At 48.9% G+C, this 18269-nt stretch overlaps 1 protein-coding gene across 1 annotated transcript; it reads left to right on the plus strand.

Annotated features, from left to right (window-relative positions):
- The first annotated feature begins 2873 nt into the window (after positions 1–2873).
- Positions 2874–16318, plus strand: KDELR3 (KDEL endoplasmic reticulum protein retention receptor 3). Its single transcript, XM_065943858.1, has 5 exons — positions 2874–3147; positions 8591–8691; positions 13325–13483; positions 14310–14562; positions 15605–16318. The coding sequence occupies exons 1-5, from the start codon at positions 3057–3059 to the stop codon at positions 15643–15645; spliced, it is 645 nt and encodes a 214-aa protein (XP_065799930.1). The 5' UTR covers positions 2874–3056; the 3' UTR covers positions 15646–16318.
- Positions 16319–18269: the final 1951 nt, after the last annotated feature.

An 18269-nucleotide genomic window follows, 5' to 3' on the forward strand; every position in this document is an offset into this window, starting at 1 on the left:
AAAGCATACAATCTGCTTTCTTAATGAGGAAAAAAGAATCCTTGTCCTTTGAACTGAAGGAAATTTCCCTCTTGGCTTCCCCTCCACTTCATTCCTAGAGCAGGCAAATTTCAGATGTCAGGAAAAGTGAGGCTTAGAGGGGTGAGGGACTTGTCAGGAACCCCTAGCATCCGGGAGAGAGAGGTCTGACGGTGCAGGTGGTTGGAGTGCCGGCATGGACTAGAGACAGAGGGGGTAAAATGAGGAGGGAGTTTCCCCTGTGCTTCATGGGGAGCTTTGAAAAATGCTCCACCTTGAAGATGGGATAGGTATGAAAAAGGTGGGGATGATTACTAAGGCCAGAGTGGTAGAACTTTGGGGAAAAGAGGTCTATGTGACCTGCAGGAGCAAGAGACACGTTTTTGAGCCTCATCTGTAAAATGTGAGCGATGAGCTCCCTGTCCTGAGACACAGGAAGTACCAATTTCATAGGGAAACTGGGAAGACTAGCTGTAAGGAGGACCAAGTAACCAGTTAGCGATACTTCTTCCTCTTCTTTTTAATATTTTATTTATTTGGTTGTGCTGAATTTTAGTTGTGGCATGTGGGATCTAGATCCCAGACCAGGAGTGGAACCCAGGCTCCCTGCATTGGGAGCGAGGAGCCTTAGCCACTGGACCACCAGGGAATCAATCCCCAGTCAGCAATACTTCTGACTTCATTATCCCCATTAACAGATGGGAAAGTGAAGGCCCAAGGAGGAGACATCAAGGCCACTCTGGCCGGCCCAGGACAAGCCCTTAGCCCTGAGACCACCCAGCCTGAGTTCTTCTCCTTCTACCACAATGAAGGTCCCTCCTCAGACTTCCTCTGGCTGGGACCAGTTCCCCTGTGGTCCCCCTGGAGAAAGAGAGGAGGATTTGAGCCTGTTCTAGCCCCCGCTGGCAGTTGGGGCTGCTTCTCAGGAGGACAGATGTTTCACCAAATGGCAAATGCACGTGCTTTTCCCTGGCTTGGGGAGGAGGTGGGCGCCTAGAAGGAGATGCCAGCTGGTTGGGCAGACAGAACCGTAGCCACACCTGAGGGATTTAAATAGCCGCCGCCTTCTCTGGGAGGGGAGGCATCTGGGCAGGGTTTGGGGGGAGCAGGGAACACAGCAGCCCATTCAGAACCCGTCACAGCCCTGGGATGAGTGCCTGCTTCTTCCTCCCACAGGAACTTGGACCGCACAGCTCACTTCGCTGGGTCTCACTAGGCTTCACCTGCAAAGCAAGGCTTTAAAACCTGCTTCAGAAGGTGACTGTTGAGGCCAAACTGAGAGAACCTAATATGCCTGACCCATGCCTGGTACCCAGTACTCAGTAGGTGCTCAATACTTGATGGTTATCCTCTCCAGGACAGGAGTCCCCACAGAGCATCCTAGACAAGTGGGCACCCCTACCCCACTCTGCTCACCTACCTCTCATGACAGGGAGCTCATCCCCTCCAGTGACAAGCCATAGTGTAATGTAATGATTTAATTGCATGAACACTGGAATCAGACTGTGTGTGGGAATCCAGGCTCCACTATTTAGTGTCTGTGTGATGTTAAACAAATTACTTTACCTCTCTCGGCCTCAGTGTTCCCAGTGTAGAATGGGAATTAAAGTACCTCCCCCTTAGTTTTGCTTAGGTCAGTGCTTCTCGAACTTTCGTGTGCACACACATCACCCAGGGATGCTGTTTAACCACAGATTCTGACTCAGTGGGTCTGAGGTGGGGCCGGAGATTCCACAGTCCCAACAGGCAATACAGGTGCTCCTGGTCCTTGGACCACATTTCGAGCCTCGAAGGACGGCCATGCCCTGGGAGGCATGGTGAAGGGGCCGTGGAAGGGTCACCAGTAGAGGGGTCATAGATTTAATCAGGGCAGAGCCGTTCTGGCTGTCTGTGACAGAGAGGAAGTTAGTAATTTAGGGAGAGGTCGAGGTCCTGAGTAGGAAAACGGATTACAGGGGTCAAAAGCAGGGAGCACATGTGGTCCACTACTACCGATGCAGAGGCCAAGGCCCAGAGAGGGTGGCCGGTCTGCTCAGGCCACACAGCGCTGACAGGACTCCTTCCCTCCGTTGGTCCTTCACCCTTCACCCTCCCAACTTGCTGGCCCACTGCCCTCTGGATTCTCTCCTGGCCTGCGCTCCTGTTTGACATCTTGTCACACCAAGAAGAGGGAGATGCTAGTGAGGATCCTGCATCTCCCTGACAGACCTGACCTCTTCCATGCCCACCGTCATCCAATTTTACAGATGAAACAACTGCGGCCAAGAGAAGGAAAGTCTCTCAGCACCCTGGCTGGAATCGAGGCCCACCTGACTCCCAACTAGAGAGTCTTTGGTTACCATGGTCCAACAGGTCAGGTCAGGTGGCTCCTGAAAGGAACAGGTGAGAGGAAGGGGAAACGCTCCAGCTCTGCTCCCCGCGGGAGGAGGAAGGAGTCCAAACTCCAGGCTGATGCCAATAGCAGTGGGTCACCCGTTTCTGGGGGTTTCCAACCTGCTAAGCCCATGCCAAGCAGTGGTACGCGGGACCCCACTTCACCCCAGAAAGGGTCTTCTTAGCTCTGTGTATAGATGAAGGAACCAACGCAGAAAGAGGGGCCCAGTGGCTCGCCCACGGTCGCCCTCGGTTCCGAGCAGGGGAGGCAGGGGCCCGGACTCCGGGGGGACCCCTCTCAGGGGTATCGGCGGGGTGAGACGTGGCAGCCTCCCCGTGGGCACAGAGCGGCCCCGGGCGGCAGTCGGCGAGCCCAGGCCGGAAGCCCCCCGGCCCGCGGGACGGCCCCGCCCCGGGAGCCGCGGCGCTGGGCTGGGCCGGGAGGCGGGATCTCGGGCGGCGGCGCTTCCTGGCTCCCTGGCACGGCCGCCGGCCCGGCCACGTCACCGCCCGGCCAAGAGCGCGCTGGCGGAGCGGCGGCGCCCGGACGGGAGCGCGGAGCTCGGGGGCGCAGGACCCATAGGCCGGGGCCGGGGCCGGGGACGTGGCAACCGCCTCGCCCGCCAGAAAAGTTTCCCAGGAGTTGGCTGCGCGCGGTCCGGACCATGAACGTGTTTCGGATCCTCGGCGACCTGAGCCATCTCCTGGCCATGATCTTGCTTCTGGGGAAGATTTGGAGGTCCAAGTGCTGCGCGGGTGAGGGTGCGCGTCCTGGGCGGGAGGTGGGGGCGCCCCGGACGGGAGGTGGGGACCGGGGGCCGAGGAGGGGACGATAGCCCCACGCCCCTGCTGCGGGGCTGGAGGGGGAGAGGCTCCTGAATGTCTCTGCAGGGTGGGGACTTCGACTTTGGAGTGCTTGAGAAACTGTCTTCGCACAGCTTAGCTTCCAAAGAAAATGTACAATTGTACCGTATCAGAGGAAACGGACCCGTGGAGAGGACGAAGGGAGGATTCCGCCCCTTGGCATGGCCACTGGTGGTTGGAAGGGGGGGAGGATAGAGAGGAGGTGACACCCCCTTTGCTGCCCAGGAGCAGCACCGCTTGGGGCCTCTTGTGCCCTCTACCCTCACTCAGGCCCGAGGTGGGGAATGGGAGGTGGGGGCGAAGGAGGTGTACACACAGGAAGTGGCTCCAGGCTCTCAGGGTCTTCTTTTGCCCTCCCCCCAACCCCTCTCCCCTGCCCCCTGCCAGACATCCCCCCACCCCACCCCACCCCCGCAGCTGGGCCCGCTTTCCTTGTGATGTGGCAGGAGAGGCATCAGCTAGGCCCACGTGGGCACGGAGCTGCCCATGAGCAGAAGCCCAGAGAGGGTGGGAGGGGGTCCCCCCTTTGCCCAGCAGTCTGGCGGCCCCGCTGGAGGGTCGGAGATGTCTCAGGGCTGGACCCGTGTGGCCAAACAGACCCAGTGCATTAAGAGGCTGCCCGAGCGGCCTGCAGCCATCTTTGTCCACTGGTGTCCTGGAGGTGCCTGCCCTGTGCTTGGCGCTGGGGTGAGGGCCTGCAGAGAGGGGCACGGACTCCTCGTGGGGGCCAGCGAGGCAGGGAGGGGACCCCTGAAGTCTTCACAGCGGGAGCGGCTCTGGGCTGCTCTGTCCTGGAAGACAGGCAATGTGTCACACAGGAAGGCCTTGTGGTGTCACAGACGGCAGGGCATGTTCTGGAAATGGGGACCACCCTGTCTTCAGGGTGGTCCTGGGGGGATACCAGGCCACAGGCATAGGAGGTCGGTCAGATGTGAAGGGGCCTTGTCTGATGGGCTAGGGAGTTGGGACTGGGAGCCAAGGAAAGTTTGGAGCAGGGGAGGGGGCTCGGAAGGGGACTCTGGAAGCTGTGGGAGAGTCTCAGAGAGCATCATAGAAGCTACCGGCAGGAGGGAAGGGGTTGGAGGTAGGAGGTGGGTGCTGTGAGCGTCATTGCAGAGGGAGCGAGTGATTCCAGACCTGGAGGCCTTTTGGGTTTGGGGTCTCCAGGGAGACAGGCACTCACAGGTGGTTCTCGGGTTCCCACTTAGGGGAAGTGGGCCAGGAACGCTGAGAGAGGCTCCAGTGAGGGGCAGAATCTAGCCTGGACCTGTCCCTGCGGGGAAGAGTCCTGGACAGGGTGAGCCGCCGTGACCAGGAGAGGGCGCTGTTCCCCAGCCGCTCTGCCAGGCACCTGGGGTAGAAGCCGGCCACACAGGCAGAGATCCTGGCCTGGTGGGGCTGAATTTAGAGGTGGGAGACCGTCAGCCAGCAGCGGTGGTAGCAACCAACTAAATTATATGGTTTGTCAGAGATGCTGAGTGGCTCAGTGGTAAAGAATCTGCCTGCAATGCAGGAGATCCCTGGGTTGGGAAGATCCCCTGGAGAAGGAAATGGCAGCCCACTCCAGTATCCTTGCCTGGAGAGGAGCCTGGTGGGCTACAGTTCATCGGGTCACAAAGAGTCAGACCCGGCTGAGCGACTAAACAACAGCAGTGGGAAAAACAAAGGGCGGATGAGCGGGAGGGCCCTTCTGTGTGTGGAGAGGGATCGGCACAGGTCTGGTTGAGGACAGATGGAGGTGAGCGCCTCCCCCAGGAGCAGGCCAAGTGTGACGCCCCAGCGACCCAGCCCCAAAGGCAGGAGACTGGCGCTCCTGCCACTGACTCCTTGTGTGACCTGGGGCCTCAGTTTTCTTTATCTGTCAAAGGGTAGGAGGTCTGCACCTGGTCAATGGGTCCCCCAAGGGACCCTGGCCAGGTTCAGGCTTCTGTTCTCCTCTCCGTCCTGAGGTCTCCGTGTGTGGCTTGCTTTGGTGGAAATTACTCACTGGTTTTTAAAGAGCGTGGAAAACCAATGTGCTCAAGACTGCCAGGGCTCCCAAAACGCTAGGGAAAATGTGAGTGAAGCCCAGGGGCCTGGCAGGCTGGGGATGGAAAGAGGAGAGGCGTGGAAAGAAGCTATGTGGGGGGATAGCCTTGTGACGCCCACTAGAGCCTCCTACTGGACCCTCCTGAATGGGGTTGAGGCCCCCTGAGCCGGCCAGACCTAAGTGCAGGCTCTGGGAGGTGGTGTAGACAGTCACAGCCCAACCTGGCCTAGTTACTGCCTCCTGGACTCCACCTCCTCCCCCAGAGGGCTCCTTCCCCCGCAGCCAGGCCCCTTGCCAACCCCACAAGGAGACACTTGTATTCCACACTGAATCCTACTTAGGCCTCATGTCAGTCCATTTTACAGATGCCAAGTGTGAGACTCAGGCTTGCCATGCTGGTAGGAAAGCTGACACATGGACCCAGAGCCCTCCAAAATGTGAGGGGCTTCAGCAGTGTTCATCCTCAGGCATTAAAATTGTCCCCATCTCCCCAGAATGAATGTCCCCCACCAGAGGAATCATTAGAAAAGGTACCAATCAGGTGTATAAAGGAGTCAAACCCTGAATCAGGTAATGTCACTTCTGGGTGTCCAGCTATCCAGTCGACCCATCACATTTAGAGTGAAGTCCAGGGATGAGGGGACAGAGGTGAAAGAGACTCAAGGATAGCTCTTGGTTTTCTGGCTTGAACATGGAGTGAATGGTGGTGGCATTTATGAAGGATGGAAGACAGGAGAAGGAGGGGATTCAGGGGCAGATGGTGGGCTCCGCCAGGCAGGAATATGTAGGTCAGAGGGCCAAGGAGAGTCTGGAGCTGGAGGGTCCCTCGTGTGTGGGATGGGATGAAGGGACAGAGGGAGAAGAGAGCTCACCCTCTGAGGATTAGGGTTTGAGGAGGACAGGAGCAGCCAGGGGAGGTGAGAAGCTGGCAGTGTGGGCTGTGGCAGAAACCTGGAGAAGGGTGTGGTTGGAATAGATGGAGTGCCCCACTGACTCTTGAAGAGTTGGGTGAGTGAGAACAGAGTGGATGTGTGGTTGCAGAAACGTGGGCATCATGAACCGTAGGAGTGGGTTGGTGATGGATCCAGACCACTGTGGGTTTAACGGGGTGAGAGAAACAGGAAGCAGGGCAGCTGCTCGCTTCACCCTGGAACCACCTCCTTGACCATGTATCAAAAGTGGCCAAAAGTTGACCAAGGAGCATGATGGCTAAATGCAGCCTCGTTCCTGGATTGGCGCCTGGAACAGAAAAGGGGCATCAGTGGGCGAACGTGAGGTCTGAATAAAGTCTGGAGTTTAGTCAACGGTGCTTTGTGCTGTGCTGTGCTTAGTTGCTCAGTCGTGTCCGACTCTTTATGACTCCATGGACTGCAGCCCGCCAGGCTCCTCTGTCCATGGGGGTTCTCCAGGCACGAATACTGGAGTGGGTTGCCATGTCCTCCCCCAGGCAATCTTCCCAACCCAGAGATTGAACCCAGGTCTCCCACCTTGCAGGCAGATTCTTTACCATCTGAGCCGCCAGAGAAGCCCAAGAATACAGGAGTGGGTAGTCTGTCCCTTCTCCAGGGGATCTTTCCGACCCAGGAATCGAACTGGGGTCTCCTGCATTGAAGGTGGATTATTTACCAGCTGAGCTACCCAGCTCCCTATTGGGAGCTATCTACTATTGGGATGCCCCAATAGTGCTCTACTGATGTTAGGTTCTTAGTTTTGGCAAATGTTCGGTTAGAACAGGAAACAGGAGTCCAGAATGGCAGTGGCTAAAAGATAAGGAAGGGAAAAGCCCAGGAAAATAGAACAAAGAAAGGTCCGAGGACCAGAGTGAGGACCTCAGGTAGAACAAACAACACTCCTGGCTAGCCCAATTTACATAGGGCAGGCCCAGGGGGAGGAAAAAGCATATAAAAAGAGGAGCCAAATGGCTGGGGGTCTCTCTCTCTCTCCTGTGCGCTGGGGCACTCTTCTCTTTGCGTCTTTGGGTCGACATGCCCTCACACCTCGAGGATGGTTTTTCCTGCTATTTTCTAAATAAAATGGAGCTGTAACATGGAGCTGTAACACTGATTTGTCTAAGAGCTATAACACAGTCTGTTCGCGACCTGAGAGCTATAACACGGTCTGTCCAAGACCCGAGAGCTGTGACACGCGAATGGCTTTATTGTCTGTCACTCCAAATCTTTGTTGGGACGAGAAAGAACCAAGGAGCATACGCTCGCCTGACATCATGCAAGGTGTTAACATTAGGGGAAGCCAGGTGAAGGGTGTATGGGGCCTCTCTTACTGTCTACAACTCTTCTGTAAATCTGAAATTATTTCAAATAAAAAGTTCATAAAGAAAGAGACCAAAGTGGATGAGGAAATAGCATAGTAAGTAGGAACCCAGTTTTGTCAACTTGAGCGTCCATTATGTGTTGTATATGCATGTGTGTGTGGTGTTTGTGTGTGCGCCAACAAGGATCTAGAAGGTTGTACATGCAGGCTTTGTGATTCAGGTGGCCGCTGTTTTTTAATTTACATCTCTGTGTATAGTTCCCCAGGTGGCTCACTGGTAAAGAATCTGCCTGCCAAGCAGGAGACTCGGCTCGGGTTTAGTCCCAGGGTCAGGAAGATCCCCTGGAGAAGGAAATGGTAGCCTACTCCAGTATTCTTGCCTGAGAAATGCTATGGACGGAGGAGATTGGCAGGCTACAGCCCATAGGGTCGCAAAGAGTCAGACACAACTTAGCGACTAAACATGTATTACCTGGTTTTTGTTTTACAAAGAGTAAAAATAGTTGTAACTTTTATAACTAGAAAAAAAACCTTTTTTACTCATTAAAATTTGGAAACATGAAATAGAATGCTCCCCTGGCCCTGTGCCTTCCTCCACCTGCTGTGGTCTCCCTGATGAATCAACACCTTCTAGAGCCAGTGAGCTGTTCCAAAAAAAAATGGAGCTTTGGGGACTGTCAATGGAACGGTAGAGGTGGAATGAAGAGAAGCCTTGACACCTCTCCTCTCAAGCCCAACTCCCACCACCCCTACACCCTCCCCAGAGCAAGAACTGAGGCAGGCACGTGCAGGGGCCCTGGGAACTCGGTATCCATGTCTTTATTTGGAGACTGGGTGACAGATTACAGTCTGGTGAGAGGAACAGATTTAAATGATCCAACATGAAGGAGTGTTTCCTGACCCTCGGGGGTGACAGTGCCCTGGACAGGGTGTCACCACTAAGCGGGCACTCTGGAGGCCTTTCCTGGGCTGTTGGAGTGTGTGTGAGCCTGGGAGCCTGTATTCTTATTGTCTCTTGTCCCTATCCAACCGCAGGCATCTCTGGGAAGAGCCAGATCCTTTTCGCTCTCGTCTTTACCACCAGGTACCTGGACCTGTTAACCAACTTCATCTCCATCTACAACACAGTAATGAAGGTGAGGGGGATGGGCAGCCATGGTGGGGGGCCTGCTGAGCACCCCCAGATGGTGAAACAGTTTATTTATGCTTGGAGACTCAGGCTGGGGAACCAGCCAGACATAGGTTTGATTCCTGGCTTTGCTGTTAGTAACTGTGGGGCCTGGGCTTGGGCAAGGCTTCTGGCCTCTGTGTACCTTGGTTTCCTCCTCTGCAAAATGAAGATCATTGTACTTTCCTCAGAAGGTTTTGTTGTGAAAATTAAACAAGGTAATACATGTAAATTTACAATACCTGTCGTATATTAAAAACTCAATAAAAACTATTACAATGGTTAAAAAATAAGCAAAAAAGGAAACACAATGCCCTGAGCTTTCAGAGAGCTTATTGGTCCATTTATCTGACAAATATTTATTGAGCACCTACTATGAGCTAAGAGGGCTTCCCAGGTGGCCCAGTGGTGAAAAATCCTCCTGTCAGTGCAGGAGACACAAGAGACACGGGTTCAGTCTCTGGTTCAATCTCTGATCTCCAGGAAGAGCCCCTGGAGTTGGAAATGGCAACCTACTCCAGTATTCTTGCCTGGAGAATCCCATGAACAGAGGAGCCTGGTGGGCTACAATCCATAGGGTAAAAGGGCACAGAACTGAGCAACTGAGCATGCATGTGAGCTAGGAACCTGAAGGAGAAATACAAGTCACCCGTACTCATGGGACCTACAATACAACTGGGGAGACAGATAATGAAACAAGAAAAACTGGCTAGGGAGAAGGCTATGCAAATAATTAAAAGGGGATACTGTTTCCTTTTAATTATAAAGACAAAAAGTTTTAAAAGCAGAGTTACATGATAGAGAATGACTACGAAGCTATTTGGAAAAGACCCTGATGCTGGGAAAGATTGAAGGCAGGAGAAGAGGATGACAGAGGATGAGATGGTTGGATGGCATCACCGACTCAATGGACATGAGTTTGAGCAAGCTCTGGGAGTTGGTGATGGACAGGGAAGCCTGGCATGCTGCAGTCCATGGGGTTGCAAAGAGTTGGACACAACTGAGTGACTGCACTGAGGGAACTATTTAGAGAGTGTGGTCAAGAAGGGCTTCTCCAAAGAGGGGATGTGTAAACTGAGATTCGAATGACACAGGAAACAAAGCTCAGAGGAAGACATTTCCAAGCAGAAGGAATAACTGGTGCAAAGACCCCCCCCTCAAGACAGGAACAAGCTTGATGTATTCAAAAGGCAGACAGAAGGCAGACTCAGTGGGAGATCAGCAGGCCAGGGCTGCCTGCTGGTGGTGGGGATGCGGACAGAGGGCTGGGTGAAGGCAGATGGTGCAGGTGAACCATTTGGATTCAATTTTGCAGTGGGAAGCTGTTGCTTTGAAGTTTGGTCCTATTTTACAGAAGGAGAAGCTGAACATCTTTCAGCCCTGGGTCATAGCTGTGAGGTTGTGTTGGAGTGAGACATTTTCTGAGGCTTTAACCAATCATCCAACACAATTTAGTGGAAAGAGTCCACAGATTTCAGAGTCAGTAAAATGGGATGTAACTGGATGCTGGTAGCAGAGATGTGGGTTATTTTAATAATGTTAGGATTTATTTTTACCTTACTCATAAAACAAAATCTGGAAGTGGGTAGTCTAAGCCTGGAATGGCAGCTCCTTTTAACTTTCTGCTCTGCCAGCTTTAGTGTGACCAGTACTTGAGTTTGTTACCCATGCAGTTGCTCAGAAGGGCCCTATGCTTGGTTTAATGCTTTGCTGTTCCCATTTTGAAATTCTTATTTTTTAACAAGAAGCCCTGAAAATGATATAGCTAGCCTGAATGTGATATCTATCCTTAAGTTTGCCTCAGGGTCACAAAATAGGTGCTAGAGCTCCTACCATCACATCACATTTGGGATAGGAAGGAGGAGGAAGGGAAGAAAGAGCAATAGGGTGCCTGCCAGCTGGGTAAACCCTTTTCATAGAGCTTTCCAGTGACTTCCATCTGCATGTCACTGACCATCCTTATCTGCAAAGGAGGCTGAAATATGTAGTTTTTAGTTGGGCACATTGTCTAATAGGAGGCCCATTTTTAAGGTAAAAAAGCTACATGGGCGGAATCCTATCTTGCCGGGCTATTGTGAAGATAACATGGGAGTCTATGTAATGTACCTAGCTCCCAGAAGGTATTTAACTAAAAGTGAGTTCTCTTTCTCCATATCAGAGATGTCCTTTTGGGATTCTGGGCATCTTGTTCCTAGAATTGGTAGAATGGAGGATGCTCTTCCTTATGGTGTGTTGAACTCAGTGTGAACTTCAATCTGAGGTCCTGAAATCGCTGTCTACTTAAATCCAACACAGAAGTAGCAAACACTGCCTGCTTAGTTAATTTCTCTTCCCAAGGGTTTGGCTTGTGCAGTCCTGGCAGGAACTGTAGACCCAGCCCTTGCTATGGGCTGGGTCTAGGATATTCAAAGAGGCCAGTTTCCAAATATGTGAAATGAAGAAGTGATCTCCATTTCATTGATTCATTCACTCATTCCAGTGTTTGTTATGTGCTGGGCCCTGAGTTAGATTCAGAGGCAGACAGGGCATGGACCCTCTTAGGGAATCTCCTCTCCAAGGGGAGACAGGCTGGTCCATAGACATTTACAGAACATATGATCACAAGCAGCGATGAGTATTGTTACGTGGGGGTAAGATGACACAGAGCACGTGTGCCTCGTTCTGGTGAGAAAAAGGCTTTGAGGAAATAATCTGAATTTTGAAGTGCAAACACTTTTCTAGACCAGTGTGGTCCTGGACCACCACCAGCAATATCACACAGAAATGTGCTAGAAATGCAAAATTCTCAGGCCTACTCAGACCCACTAAGTGACACTCCCCGGCCCCTGAAGGTGGGGGCAGGGGCAGCCCTCTATATTTTGATACACATTCAGGTTTGAGAGCCTCTGGCCTAGGTTAGAGGCCAATTATAAAACCATTATATGCTGGAGGACAGCTACTCTAGTTAGGAAAAGAGCACTTTTCTGAAGGATTGATTATCACCTGAGTCAAGGAATTTTAGTCTTTGTGGAAGTATGCTCTCAATTCACTGGTGCAGACCCAAGAACTTGAGGCTTTAAAAGAGCCCTGGAATGCTACTGCTAAATCACTCAACAAAGACCTGTTCTTTTTTTTTCTTTTTGCCTAATGCTCCACAGTGAGGGGACACCTGGGCACCTCTGGGTCATCATGGTAGCACTATCAGTCCCAGTTAGAAGCATGGGGTCACTTAACAAAAAGACCATTAGCTTCAGATTCTGTCACTGACCCAAGAGAAATTGCAAACACACCTTTTCCAACTGAAGGCAGAATACCCGCCCTCAGGTTTGGTAGGTCCCAACTCAGGCAACAGTACATGAACTGTGAACTTCCAGATGTTCAAGCTGGATTAAGAAAAGGCAGAGGAACCAGAGATCAAATTGCTAACATCTGTTGGATCATCGAAAAAGCAACAGAATTCCAGAAAAACACCTACTTCTGCTTTATTGACTATGCCAAAGCCTTTGACTGTGTAGATCACAACTAACTGTGGAAAATTCTGAAAGAGATGGGAATACCAGACCACCTGACCTGCCTCCTGAAAAATCTGTATGCAGGTCAAGAAGCAACAGTTAGAACTGGATATGAAACAACAGACTGGTTCCAAGTTGGGAAGAGTATGTCAAGGCTATATATTGTCACCTTGCTTATTTAACTTATATACAGAGTACATCATGAGAAATGTCATGCTGGATGAAGCACAAGCTGGAATCAAGATTGCCGGGAGAACTATCAGTAACCTCAGATATGCAGATGACACCACCCTTATGGCAGAAAGTGAAAAGGAACTAAAGAGCCTCTTGATGAAAGTGAAAGAGGAGAGTGAAAAAGCTGGCTTAAAACTCAGCATTCAGAAAACTAAGATCACAGCATCTGGTCCCATCACTTCATGGCAAATAGATGGGGAAACAATGGAAACAATAAGAGACTATCTTTTGGGGCTCCAAAATCACTGCAGATGGTGACTGTAGCCATGAAATTAAAAGACACTTGCTCCTTGGAAGAAAAGCTATGACCAACCTAGACAGCATATTAAAAAGCAGAGACATTACTTTGCCAACAAAGGTCCGTCTAGTCTAAGTTACAGTTTTTCCAGTAGTCATGTATGAATGTAAGAGTTGGGCTGTAAAGAAAGCTGAGCGCCAAAGAATTGATGCTTTTGAACTGTGGTGTTGGAGAAGACTCTTGAGTCCCCAGCAAGGAGATCCAACCAGTCCACCCTAAAGGAAATAAGTCCTGAATATTCATTGAAAGTACTGACGCTGAAGCTGAAACTCCAATACTTTGGCCACCTGATGTGAAGAACTGACTCATTGGAAAAGACCTGGATGTTGGAAAAGATTGAAGGCGGGAGAAGGGGACGACAGAGATGAGATGATTAGATGGCATCACCAACTCAATGGACATGAATTTGAGCAGACTCCAGGTGCTGGTGATGGACAGGGAGGCCTGGCTTGATGTAGTCCATGGGGTCGCAAAGTCAGACACGACTGAACGACTGAACTCTATTTAGGGTAACTTTGAAGCCCCAAAATAGGTTGGGAAATGACTTCATTGATTCCCGTGTCTGTTTCCCTTTTCAGGTGGTTTTTCTCCTCTGTGCCTACATCACAGTGTACATGATCTATGGGAAATTTCGGAAAACGTTTGACAGTGAGAATGACACATTCCGCCTGGAGTTTCTTCTGGTCCCAGTCATTGGCCTCTCCTTCCTTGAGAACTACAGCTTCACTCCTCTGGAGGTAAGGGAGGGGACCCAGAGTACTCATTTCCAAAGGTAAACACACTCCCTAAAACCCTCACCTTGGTAATGTCAGGGCTAGCTTTCTACAACTGTGGCTGTTGCTTGTTGAGTTTAGAAATTACCAATAAGCTATCCACAGTGCTCTTCTTAAAAATGGGCACATCTAAATAGTTGTGTTCATAAACAAAGCAGGCATCACAGCACCACATAAGGCTGCGACCCTCTGTTCAACAGGTGATTAAAGGATACTAAAGCACAATCCAGACCGTTTTCAACTCGATAGGTCTGGCCCCTTGACTCAAGAATCTGTGGGGCAATGAGCATCTGAGGAGATTCTGATGCTGATGTTCATGGATTGTATTTTGAGAAACCATAGCCTCAATTAAGGCGAGTTTATATGATAGAATTCTGCAACAATTAAAAATTGTTCCCCCCCAAAAAATTGTTCCATAGCAACATTCATACTGTTCTGGAAAAAGCAGCACACTTTAATCTTTTAAAATATTTTTTTTACTTACAAAGAAAGGGGTAGAATGATACACTGATGACAACATTAAAAAATTTCAAGAACATGATTCTGGAGTTCCCTGACCATCTGGTGGTTGGGGTTTCAGGCTTTCACTGCCTGTGGCCTTGGTTCAATCTTTGGTCCTGTCAGCTGTGTGGAGTGGCTATAGAATAAATAAAGCCTGAAAAAATGGTGAAATAGTTTATCTTAAAAAAAGTTTTGCTTCACTATATTATCACCAAATAAACACTTGTCTTGGTAACTAAAGGTGGCCCATTCTTGATCAGCCTCCTCTGGAACCTTCTCTCTGGCTCAGATCCTCTGGACTTTCTCCATCTACCTGGAATCAGTGGCCATCCTGCCCCAGCTCTTCATGATCAGCAAGACTGGAGAGGCTGAGACCATTACTACTCACTATCTGTTCTTTCTTGGGCTATACCGGGCACTCTACCTGGCTAACTGGATCAGGCGGTACCAGACTGAGAATTTCTATGACCAAATTGCAGTGGTGTCTGGGGTAGTACAAACCATCTTCTACTGTGACTTCTTCTACTTGTATGTGACCAAAGGTAGGTGCTGGGAGAACAGCGTCACTGACACTGGCTCTGGATTGATAATCCACTCAGTATTCGAGGGGATGTGGAAGTGAACACAGGCAAGTCTGTGCTTTATGGGGCTTACATTCTAACACAGAAGACAAATGTTTTCAGGAAACTAAGTGCTATGAAAAAACACAGACCAATAATCCTATTTTTATGTAGTGTGCAGGGAAGACAGCTGTGATATGACATTTGACACTTGGGTTAGAGCAATAAAGGTTGTCATGTGTAAGCCCCAAGGCAGAAACCAGGCTGGCATGATAACAAGACAAAAAGGCTAGTATGGTCAGTCTATAATCCTAGTGAAGTCGCTCAGTCGTGTCCGACTTTGCCACCCCATGGACTGTAGCCTATCATGCTCCTCCATCCATGGGATTCCAGGCAAGAGTACTGGAGTGGGTTGCCACTTCCTTCTCCAGAGGATCTTCCAAACCCAGGGATCGAACCCAGCTGTCCTGCATTGTAGGCAGATGCTTTACCGTCTGAGCCACCAGGGAAGCCCTATAATCCTAGAGGTATCAATCAATCCAGATTTATCACCTAGGGTCTCATTAAGTCAGGGAAAAACATTCACATTGCATTCTAATCACAAATAGCAGCAACTCAGTCATATGAAAACCAGTCCACCAACTACTGTGTGGGAGAAAAGGCAGCCAGAGTAGGGAGATATGGGGCAGTTGTTAATTGCCCAGCAGGAGGTCACCAGTGGAGACATGGGGACATCAGTGTAGCTGATGAAAACTGTTGATGTGCTGTTGAGATGGGAAACAGAATTAAGGACAACTGCTAAAAAAAAAAAAAAGGACAACTGCTAGATTCATGGCCTACCAAGAGAGGGAGTGGTGGCATGTGTCCAAGGTGGAGTCAGTGTATCTGCAGTTAACCTGCAGTGGCATCTTCCCTTAACATCTAAGTGAACACCTGTGAAAAGGGCATTAGATACTAAGATCAGACAAAGTTGTAGAGGAGTCCTTTCATGAAAAATTCTAATTTCAGCTTCATTTTCTTCTAGTCCTTAAAGGAAAGAAGTTAAGTCTTCCAGTGCCAATTTGAAGGCCATCAGAGATGTTCTACACCCCAACAAGGACACAAAACAAGCCATCCGGCGCGGTCTCCTGGGGGATTTAACCAGATGTTCAAACTGAAGTCAGAGAAATACTTCATGTGGAATTTAGCAAAGCACTGATCCTTCTATTTTCTCATCTCTCTCCCTTAAATTATAGAGGTAATTAAAATGGGCCAATCATGCAAGTATGGTGCACCCTCACAATGTCAACTGAACAATCAAGCAAACCTTAGAATGGATGGAGTCAACTCTTGTTCTCTTAAAGGCCCTGGTGTGAGACTCATGAAAACGAACAGCCAATCCCAATCTGGAAATACACCCTTCTGTGTATGAGACAAAAGCCCCAAATGAGTATACTGCTGTGGTTAAATTTTCACTTTCCAGGTAGGAGACCATCATGTTTAGGGAGTCAAGATACAAAGGTGTCACCAACAGGTGGGAAATGTTATGAGGAAACACAGGCTTTTTACCTACTAGGTATTGTCTTGATACTTTGTGACTCAAATTTTTTTCACATTAAGACCAATTAAATCCCACCTCCCTTTCACAGTTTTAGGTGCTAAGGTGTCAAGTCAATCAAACATGGTCTTGAAGCAAATAAAAATAAGAGACTATCATTAGATTACACCTTTTTTTAAGCAATAAAAATCTCACACCTTATTGTCAACAGTGTTTTATTTATACCTACAAAAGAAACAAGATGGTATCAAAAGGACAATTTACAAACTAAGAATAGTAACATAAGCTCTTAGCATCCTGTGCCTGAACATCACACATCTACAAATCTTTCAAGTCTTAATGCAACAGGAATGTGTTCAGAGACCAGCAAGGACATAAATAGAGAGCACTGATCCCAAGCAAAAGCCACCAACCTTTTAGATGAGAGAAGTCCACACAATGAATTGTTAGGGAGCAATGGGGAGAAGCAGCCCCACAGCTTAATATAGAACTCCTTCCCCTAAATGAGTTTCAGTCATGACTGCAATTATTAGCATCAAATGAGAATTCTTCTGCTCATGTTCTGAAGCAAAGGCAGAACCTGAATGAGTGGCAGACACAAAGGCAGAAGACTTCATTCTGGAGCTATATAGGAAAAGCTCAGTAATACTAAGATTTTAGCTGTGCTCAGGCCACAACAGCTTTTGAGTTTCGGGATATGCTGTTATTTTTACTTTATCATAACAATCCCTGGTGGAAAAAGGGAAGCAAGCAGACCAAATACTTAACTACTTGTCTGCCCCAAGACCTTTCTCACGAAGTGATGCTTTCAGACTTACAAGAGGACACCCCCAAGGTGGCACCTTTGTGTTAAAATCAGATTTTGGTGTATAAAACAAACATCTAAGTGGACTAATCAGTGCCGAGACACACTTTTCTCATGCGGGAGACACTTTGGTTTGAAAGCACAGAGAAGTGCTGCCGTGTTTCTCCTGTGCCTACCATCCTCCCTCAGCCTCAACTTCTACGAGGAGAAAAAAAGAGTAGTTAAGAAAGAAGAAAGTAGGGGGGAAAAAAGATGTCAAAGTTCTCACATGCATATATTTCAGCTTATGCTGACAACCTACCTGTATGTTGCACATTCAACCACACTTTTCAGTACCCCTCAGAAACAATCCCTTCTCTCTCCCTGAAGAATTTTAAGAGGAAAACAAAGACCTCAAACATTTAGATATTTTGATCTTACAAACCAGTAAGCACTCTCAGGCCTAAGCGAAAGAATGCAATGAAGCCTTCCCCCTTTAACTACACCATCAACAATACTGATTAACACCAACAAAAAAGCAACAGTTCCACACTGGATATGAAGAGATTTCTGAGGCTGTCTCATCTCGTCCTCTTACAGTGAATACAAGAGCAGAATTTTCTTTCCAGGCCCATCTGCTATAGGAAGTCTCAGTAAAACAGCTGGTATTACTACAAAAGGGACAATCTCACCTACCTTTCAGGTGGAGGAAAAGTAAAAGGACTTGGGTTTTAGTCCTCTGTAACTTTTCTTAAGCACTACCTACCTGTAAAAAGCTGAGTGTGAAAGGATGCTGAGGAAAAAGTGCATCCAAAAGCTGTTACAAAGCACTGAAGACAACACAGCATGAAGACTTATAAGAGTTCTTTCTCAATAAACCCTTTAGACCCTTCAAGATAACTTGGCCCAAAAGGCTGAGTAGCCAGTAAAGAGTTGCTGTTATTCTAGCTCTACAAATACTGAGTTTAAAAAGAAAATTTGCCCACTGACTATATTGTTTATAATTAAACTAGTTCTACACTGCAGGTGAATGCATATTTAACCGGTTAATAAATTTCCAGTGAGCATTTATGTTCCTTCTGCTCACAGCAGCTGTCTGGTTAGGAAGATATATTTCAGATGGTCCCTGGTCATGGGGAAGAAAAATAGGCAGCTTCCACCCAGATGCTGAGACATTACATTTAACCATTGCAATAAACATTTGGGTTTTTAAAGATACACTTATAAAAACTCTTATCTCAGCAATTTAATTTCTAACCTGACAATTAGAAATGGTTGTTTCAATACTTGGGAAGGGGGAAGGCAGAATGTAAAGGAGACAAAGCCAATCAGGATTTTTCTTTTTAAACTATCAAATGCACTTAAGAA

This window comes from Muntiacus reevesi, chromosome 1 (genome assembly GCF_963930625.1).
Source record: "Muntiacus reevesi chromosome 1, mMunRee1.1, whole genome shotgun sequence".
NCBI classification, from domain to species: Eukaryota; Metazoa; Chordata; class Mammalia; order Artiodactyla; family Cervidae; genus Muntiacus; species Muntiacus reevesi.